Source organism: Megalobrama amblycephala, linkage group LG14 (assembly GCF_018812025.1).
Source record: "Megalobrama amblycephala isolate DHTTF-2021 linkage group LG14, ASM1881202v1, whole genome shotgun sequence".
Classification (NCBI taxonomy): domain Eukaryota; kingdom Metazoa; phylum Chordata; class Actinopteri; order Cypriniformes; family Xenocyprididae; genus Megalobrama; species Megalobrama amblycephala.
In genome coordinates, this window is record NC_063057.1 from 40480556 (window position 1) to 40489673 (window position 9118).

At 37.3% G+C, this 9118-nt stretch overlaps 1 protein-coding gene across 1 annotated transcript; it reads left to right on the top strand.

The window, feature by feature from the left end:
* Nucleotides 1-1921: 1921 nt before the first annotated feature.
* On the top strand, nucleotides 1922-5713 carry LOC125244478 (tripartite motif-containing protein 16-like). The gene is made up of 4 exons (XM_048154557.1): nucleotides 1922-3194; nucleotides 4658-4729; nucleotides 4845-4892; nucleotides 5133-5713. Exons 1-4 carry the CDS (start codon nucleotides 3179-3181, stop codon nucleotides 5711-5713), a joined length of 717 nt encoding a protein of 238 aa, XP_048010514.1. The 5' UTR covers nucleotides 1922-3178.
* Nucleotides 5714-9118: the final 3405 nt, after the last annotated feature.

Sequence of the window (9118 nt, forward strand, 5' to 3'; positions counted from 1 at the left end):
CCGGTTCCTGCCTCCTTCTTCCCGTATATACGAACTGTGTTACAGTCAGTCACAGAGCCCTGTTTCCTAATCAAGTCAGGGTCTGTAACAGTCAAAAACATTCATGTTACAGCATCTTGCTTAACTGGGAAATATGTTCATGCTTGTGATAGTTCCTGCTCAGGTTTTGGTGTAGTTCCGGAAGACAGGAATGGGTTTGTCATACTTGTGACAGCCATCATAAGAGAGTAAACATGTCTTCAGTTGCAGCAGCTAACAAACGTCTCCTGAAAAACTGGTTTCCCTTTTTTTCCCAGAAATAAGCTTCAGAGTTTTTTCTCGAGAAGCCAGTTCAGAGGTGAAACAAGAAGCCTACAGTTGTCTTCATTTTTACTGGTAAGTTAGTAAGTACTACTTCATAAAATACTGAGCTGTCGAGATTTAAAGTTCCAACTGATTCCAGAACTTCAGCATCAGTGAGTGTCAGAGAGGAGCGTTGTGAGAAAAAATTAGGAAGATTTTCTGTTGCTTCAAACTTTCTCTCTGAGTGATCATTTGACATAAATACAGCCGATTGTCTTTAAAGTACTGTATTGTCTGCTGTGGCTATTAATCAGGATTTTAGCAGTGCTGAGCTGCAGCTAACGTTGTTTTTCATTTACTGCTTTCTGTTTGTTCATTTGAAACAGTTGGCAACAGTGAGTTTTTTTTTTTCTTTTTTTCAAATTATAAATATTTTTCTCCTGTTAAGTGGTTGTTATACTTCAGTAGCCCTGTCCTCAGTCTAGGGTGGAAAAGCTTTGCTCCCCTGGGGCTGGGAAACTTCATTAGTATCTGCATGTTAAATCTGGGCAGAGACACGCTGATTTTGAAACACAAATTTTAATGATTACAGAGAGACTCTCTCCAGCACTGTGAAATTCATACAGTTGATAGACAACCAGAATAATACTTTTACCGCCACCTTTCCTCAACATTAGGGATGTGTATTCGCTGCCTTTTACCGCAAAGTGGCACTAAGTGAACATGAACCAAGTTAGAAAGTGAACATATCAGTTAATTCTCTCAAGTATTATTTGCAAATGTGGTAGCAGATAAATTCAAGTGAAACATTGTAGTTAAACGTATTCATAATCACAGTACTGAATTACAGAAAATAAATATAGATGTTTATTATTTGCATCGAATTTAAGCAAAATAAATGTTAACACTGAGCCCTTAATTTATGTAGCATATAATTAAATAGGCTATGCATGTCAATAAATTGTCTCTTCTTATACTTTGTGTTCTTTTAATTAGTAGATTTACTAACTGTAACATTAACACTGAAATAAATAGAACTAAATGATCTTAAAATTAAAACAATATCAGGACTTGCTATAAACCTGTAATGAATAGGCATTCAGGCAAGCAAAGGAGTAGGCTGAGAAGCGGATCCACGTGCAGTTAGAGATGTATTAAAGTAATCCACAAAGTCATAGACATAGACACGGAACAGGCGGAAACATGATAAACCAGAGAATCTGCATTCAACAAGTGAAACAGAGGGCTAATTATACACAGGACAAGACAAGCTTAAAGGATTAGTCCACTTTTAAATAAACTTTTCCTGATAATTTACGCACCCCCATGTCATCCAAGATGTCCATGTCTTTCTTCTTTTTTTCCATATAGTGGACTTCAATGGGCACCAAACAGTTGAAGGCAAAAATTAGTTTCACTGCAGCTTCAAATTGTTCAACACGATCCCAGATGAGAAATAAGGGTCTTATCTAGTGAAACCATCGCTCATTTTCTGAAAAAAAAAAGAAAACTATATAAGTTTTAACCATAAATGCTCATCTTGATCTAGCTCTCTTCTTCATTTTCTTCTTCTCTATTAGAATTCTGGCAGTGTAGACACTGCTAAGTGTATTACTGCCCTCCACAGGTTAAAGTTTAAACTAATTGTTATATACTATTGAACTAGCATATTGCATATAAAAAATTAGTTCAAACTTTTCAAAATTGTCCTACAAACAATGTTTATTATGAAGGCTGTGAAAACAAACATAGTGAATGTAACCAAAATGTCAAATCACATTAGGCCTACATTCTAACAGTAGCTGTGTTTCCATTACAGATTTGTGCAAAACTTTTGTGATATTTTCGAAATGTCGATTAATAAACTATTGGAAAATGACGCCATTTCCAATTTAGTCGCATCCGTGTTATGCGACTAAAACTCTCGTGATAAGTCATTTTCTAAAAGATACTTCTTTCTGAGAGCTTTATTTGGAGCGTAACATTTGTCCTTCTTCCTCATATATGCTTCCCTGCATGCTTTTCAATACTCCAATGGATGCTTCCTCATTTCTTCACTCCTCCATCCTCCAGCCTGTGACCTGGAAACCGATCAAAGAAAGTCTCTAAGGCCATTTTAACTCTATAAATGCACTGCGAGGAGGTGAGGAATGAGGAGTGAGAAAGCTTCCTGAGGAGCTATGAGTGAGGATGCACAGGTGCATAGACATCTAATACTATTAGTTTCTATTATGTTAACTATTAATTGTTAATAGTTTAATAGTACTATTATTAGATGTCACACTTCTATGGACTAGGTGCACAAGATGGTGCCGGTGAGCTGCTTGTGGGATTATTTAAAGATCGATTTTTGTCTCATCTGACCACAACGCTTTCACCCAGTTCTCCTTTGAATCATTCAGATGTTCATTGGCAAACTTCAGACGGGCTTGTACATGCGCTTTCTTAGGCAAGGGGGACCTTGCGGGCGCTGCAGGATTTCGGTCCTTTACGACGCAGTGTGTTACCAATCGTTTTCTTGGTAACTACACACATTTAGCTGCCTTGAGATCATTGACAAGATCTGTGTAGTTCTGGGCTGATTCCTCAGCGTTCTCATGATCAGTGAAACTCCACGAGGTGAGATCTTGCATGGAGCCCCAGACCGAGGGAGACAGTTATTTTGTTTCTTCCATTTGTGAATAATCGCACTAACTGTTGTCACCTTCTCAGCAAGCTGCTTGGCGATGGTCTTGTAGCCCATTCCAGCCTTGTGTAGGTCCTACAATCTTGTCCCTGACATCCTTGGACAGCTCTTTGGTCTTGTAATCAGGCGACACTTCACTGGAGCGTTTGGATGGGTACGGATGTCAGTTTCCAGGAAATGAAAAGTTGACTAAGAAAACAGTTTTCAAAGATGATTGGACAGAGAGGTATGCATTCATTTTGCCCCAATCCAACACGAAGCGATTCTGTTTGATTTGTAACAAGAAAGTTGAAATGTCAAACGCATAGCTGTCAACCCTCCCGTTTTTTCCGGGTTTCTCACATATTTTAGCTCTTTTCCCGCTGTCTTCCCGTTTTAGTATTTTCCCGTAAAATATCCCGTATTTTTACGCTCTGATTGTGTTAACTCAGAACACGCAACTATCTGTGTCTGTGAAGTGGCTGTTTCTTTCTCACTCCTACCCCCAACATTAAGCTAAAACACGTTGTAGCAAATGAAAATGTGTAAATAATGTTTATTTTGTTCATAAATAAAGCACTTTAAACATCCATTGGTCTGCCATTCTTTAATATATATTGTGTAGTTAAACTCTTTAGACTGTTAATGATTAGTGCTTTTTTTAAAAAGTTTGTGGGTAATAATCGTATAAAAATCCCTTATTTTGGGGATGGATTCCGGGAAATCTCCCTTATTTTCAGTGTTCAATGTTGACAGCTATGGTCAAACGCCAAACTGCACAATGTGAGCAGGTAAACCAGGTAAAACTGGTTCAGCCTCACACCTCGTGAACTGAAGGTTAGAAGAGATCGACTCATCGAATGTGTACAAAATCTAGGCCACTTTTAACACCACAAACATAGGCCTAGTGTTGCCCTTATTTAATATTAAAATCCCCCAAATACTTTTATTCCTTAAAATGTCACAAACATATTTCCCCGGTTTCACAGACAAGGCTTAAGCTAGTCCTAGACTAAAATGCATGTTTGAGCTGTTTTAACTGAAAGTAACTTGTATTGACAGATCTTGGGGACATACCATCTTGGGTATGTTTATAAAAGCTACTTAAATACCCTAATTGAAGGGTACCCTAAGGCCTAATAACTTAGCCTGAGTCCTGTCTGTGAAACCAGGCCCATATGTGATCTTATCACATATTCATTCAATCCTTTGACTCTGGGTAACAATAGAATCATTTTGTGATATCAGTATTTAAAACATCAATGATGCATTTTTATTTTAATGAGTTTAATAATTATAACTAAAATATGGCATCCATGTATTCATTGAAATTTTCATAATACACACAAGAATTGCAATAAAATTGCAATTCCCCCTTACGATAATTTCTCACTATTGAAAGATTTGGGCTGTGTCACGGATGGTTAAGTCAAAGATGAGACATGACAGAATCTAATTGTAACAGTTATGATTTCATTTAACTTAATTTCACAAACAAAATACCAGGGGTGAAAGTAATGAAAACAGCAGAAACATTTATCAAAATATCTTCTTCTGTATTGTTCGATTTCTGCAAAGAAGAGCTCAAAAAGAGCTCAGAGATTCATCTGCTCTCAGAAATGATCCTCCATTATCTCATATTATGAAAAAAATTATATTAGAAGTGTCTTAAAAATGGATGTAACGATAATTTTCATGTCTGATTTCCAGTCACTTTCACCAACATGTTTCCCATGATCAGAAACGACTTCATACATTCTCCATACATTCTTCCTGAAAAAGGTGAAAGAAAACATGACAGAAAAGTTTTATAGTTGATCATGTAAATGATGATTTGTACAGGATATCTGATAAACTACATTGAAGAGATAATTTTCATGTCTGTTGATTTCCACAGACCCTGACAAAATCAATGCTCTCAAGACCAGGATGAACTTCCTACAATGTAAGTCACTAAGAAAACAAGCAGAGAAACTCACTGAGTGTGTTCATGTTCTTCATGTAGAAGGAGAATAAAACATGACAGCAGAGTTTTATAGTTGATCATGTAAATGATGATTTGCACAGGATATCAGGTAAACTACATTGAAGAGACTTCTGATATATTGAACATGAAGATGTCAGCTACATTAAAAGATCAGACAGATCCATAATTCCTGATCCTGATGTGTTTTATCTCCATCAGATTCCCATCAGCTCAATCTGGATCCAAACACAGCACATAAACACCTCCGTCTGTCTGAGGAGAACAGAGTGATTACTGTCACTGAAACCAAGCAGCCGTATCCTGATCATCCAGACAGATTTGATGTGTATCCTCAGGTGTTGTGTAGAGAGAGTGTGTGTGGACGCTGTTACTGGGAGATTGAGTGGAAGTGTGATGTGTATATATCAGTGTCATATAAGAGCATCAGCAGGAAGGGAGGGGGTTATGAGTGTGTGTTTGGACGTAATGATCAGTCCTGGAGTTTGTTCTGCTCTTCTAACAGATACTCATTCAGACACAATAACATACGGACTGAACTCCAAGTAGAGCCCATCAGCAAGAGAACAGGAGTGTATGATGAGGATGAGGATGATGATTTAGAGCCGATCATCATCAGGAGAATAGGAGTGTATGTGGATCACAGTGCAGGAACTCTGTCCTTCTACAGCGTCTCTGGAGACACAATGAGCCTCATCCACACAGTCCAGACCACATTCACTCAACCGCTCTATCCTGGGTTTAGTGTTTATTGTTCTAGATCATCAGTGAAACTGTGTTGATGAATCAGAATAGACTGTAGAGAGATTCTACCCATAATGATTTGAGCTGATGATGAATCAGTAACAGTAGGATTTTTTTTCTGAAGTTATTAGTTTCTTATTTTCTCTCTTCTGTCAGTGAAATAACATGTCAGAATAAATGTGTGTAATAAATTCTCATATAGACAGTGAGATCAGTGTGTGTGTGTGTGTGTGTGTGTGTGTGTAGGTGTGTGTGTCAGTCATGATGACCATGTGTATCTGTGCTTTTCTCAAGTTCTGTTTGTGTTGATGGAGATCCCATTTATTTAGTTCCATTGTAGTGTCAAATAAATTGTTTATAGTTATATATGTAGAATTGGGATTTGTTAAACATATTTTAATCAAATTGTATTTTAGGGGTCCAAGCACTTAAAGGGTTAGTTCACCCAAAAATGAAAATAATGTCATTAATTACTCACCCTCATGTATTATAAAGCAATGAGCCCAAAAAAAAAACAAAAAAAACCCGACTTATATAATGATGGCCGATTTCAAAACACTGCTTCAGGAAGCATCGGAGCGTTATGAATCAGCGTGTCGAATCAGCTGTTCGGATCGCCAAGGTCACGTGATTTCGCAATCCAAATCATGATTCAACACAAAAGATTCATAACGCTCCGAAGCTTCCTGAAGCAGTGTTTTGAAATCGGCCATCACTAAATAAGTCGTTATTTTGTTTTTTTTGGCGCTCCAAAAATATTCTCGTCGCTTTATAATATTAATATTTAACCACTGTACTCACATGAACTGATTTAAATGTGTTTTTAGTACCTTTATGGATCTTGAGAGAGGAAATATTATTGCTGGCTATGGAGGTCTCACTGAGCCATCGGATTTCAACCAAAATATCTTAATTTGCATTCATTTTTGTGTTGATCTGTATCTGCTGAACAGCAGGTCCAAACTTAACGAAACCTGACACACACAGATGTTCTGAGGACACACAGAGATGCTCAAATCCAGCCATCGGGGGCTACAACTGTCAAATGAAATTATATTTGTGTCAACTGCTAACATATTGACTCAGACAATTCAACAAACATGACCATTGGCAGCCAATGAAATTTCAGCAGCTAATAAGGTAAATTTTATAATGTTTGACTGTTATGAAAATTAACATTCATATAGTTAAAATGAGGCTGTGTATGATATCTTGTGAGATTCAGCCACATGGTAGTGCTATAATAAGCAACATTAAGTTTGCAAAATGTGTATGTATTTTTCATTTCTTTGCTACAAGTCATTCTATTTAAAATAAATAAATAAATAAATCATGAACTCCTCCTAGGCCATTCATGAGATCTTTACCAAACTTTGCACACATCAGCTCTAGATCATGCTGGCAAATTTATCACAAAATTTTGATGCGTTGATTCATTATATTTGTTATGAATGTCCTATTATGATTAATATGCCAATATATTATATGCACAAACTTCACAAATCTTTCTGATGCTCAGATGGGTAACTACAGTTTTTAAAAGAACAGCCATTTAGATCAATGGGAATGATAGATACTAATACTAATGTTCACAGGATAAGAAAAAAATTGATCCCCTTTCCTCCTCATTTCTTCAATTAGTGTATTCCTTTCATTTTTATGTTTACTGCACTTTCAGATGACGTTTCCTCACATAAACCTATTGGATGCTTTGCTAATGAATGTGAAGCACTGTTTAAACCTCTAAGTCTGTTCTATGATAATACACCTGCTTAAAATCTTAACTTCTCTCCTACTAATAAGTCAAGATGGTTACATGGCGGCCTCAGTGTTGAGCTGCTTCTGTTGTTTTTGTTTGTTCTGTGTTAGTCATTCTTCTTCTATAACTTTTACCAGAGACAAACTCCTTAACATTTAGCAACACATACTGGACGATATTTTTCCGTTTTTTGATTATGCAGACGTTTTGTTGGAGGGGCAAAGATATTGTTCAAACGCGTGGTCAGATGCAGATGGTGGAAACGCACAGGCGTGCTGGTTAAGCACCACAAATGCGACTTTTGCACTGCGCTCCCAAGTATTCATCTTGCGAATGTCCAATACCTTAATAAAACAATGGATGAACTTCTCACCTGCATTAACATCAAACTCTGAAACAAATTTTCAAACTCTGCTTCACCGAAACCTGGCTGAGTGAAGCCATACCAGACAACGTGCTACATCTGCCGGGCTTCCAGCTGTTCAGAGCAGACCGCATTGCGGAGTTATAAGGGAAAACGAGGTGGTGGATTGTGTTTCTACATTAATGAATGTTGGCGTTCAGATGTAACAATGCTGAAGAAGATGTGCTCTCCTAATTGAGGGCGCTCTTCATAAACTGCAAACCTTTCTACTTGCCGCAGGAGATTTCCTCATTCATTCTCATGTTGTGTTCATTCCTTGAGACGTGTGTGAGCTCAGCTCTGCAACAGCTGGGTGAATAACTGAAATGGAGCAAACGTACCCAGACTTTTTTAATTCATTTATGCTTGTAACAGTATTACAGTCTTATGAAATGAATATTATGTTAAATATAATATGTATCATTAAATAAATGCTTTGAAATAGGATTTTTTTAAATGACAATTGAGACAGGCAGAACGTCTGACAGCACAGATGCTGTTTGCCCATCATCCTGCGTGCAAAGATGTTTATATTCATAAAGGGTCAATTAACCCCCTGGAGTCTGAGGCTGATTTGGGGCCTGGAGGAGTTTTGACATGCCCTGACATTTGTGCTTTTTTCAGTTGTTCATAAACACATTAATTAGGGATGTCCCGATCACGTTTTTTTGCCCTCGAGACCGAGTCATTTGATTTTGAGTATCTGCCGATACCGAGTCCCGATCCGATACTTCTATAATACATAAAAAAGAATAAAGAAGAGCGAAAAAACAGATCCAGGAACAGTGCTTTTCAGGTATCTAACAGTAGTTTTCACGTACAGAAAATGGATAATCAAATATAAAATATCACTGCATATTATCTTTACTGTATAAAATAAATAAAGATTAATCATTATTGAAGTTACAAAAACTATTCAGTCAAGAGCAGTGAGTGATTTCTTTGTTATTTGTTGTTTGATTTAACATTAAATACATGCAGCAGGAATATTTTTTTTCCCTATAAGACGATCCAGTACATATAGCCTACTGTTACACATGCGCTGTCTTTCTCGACTAATATACGTTCACTTAAGACATAACCGACTATATTTGCTAGGATACTCGCTAAGACGGGCATGTTGACATAATTTTTGTATGAATTTGTCCGCTGAAGCGCAAGACTTGAAAGAGAACTCAGTATTTGCGCGCTGACGCAAATAAGCGTGTGCGCGCTTCGGATGAGCGCACACAAATCTTCTCACAGCGCGCGCGAGTTCTCTTTCGCGTCTTGTTCTTGAAG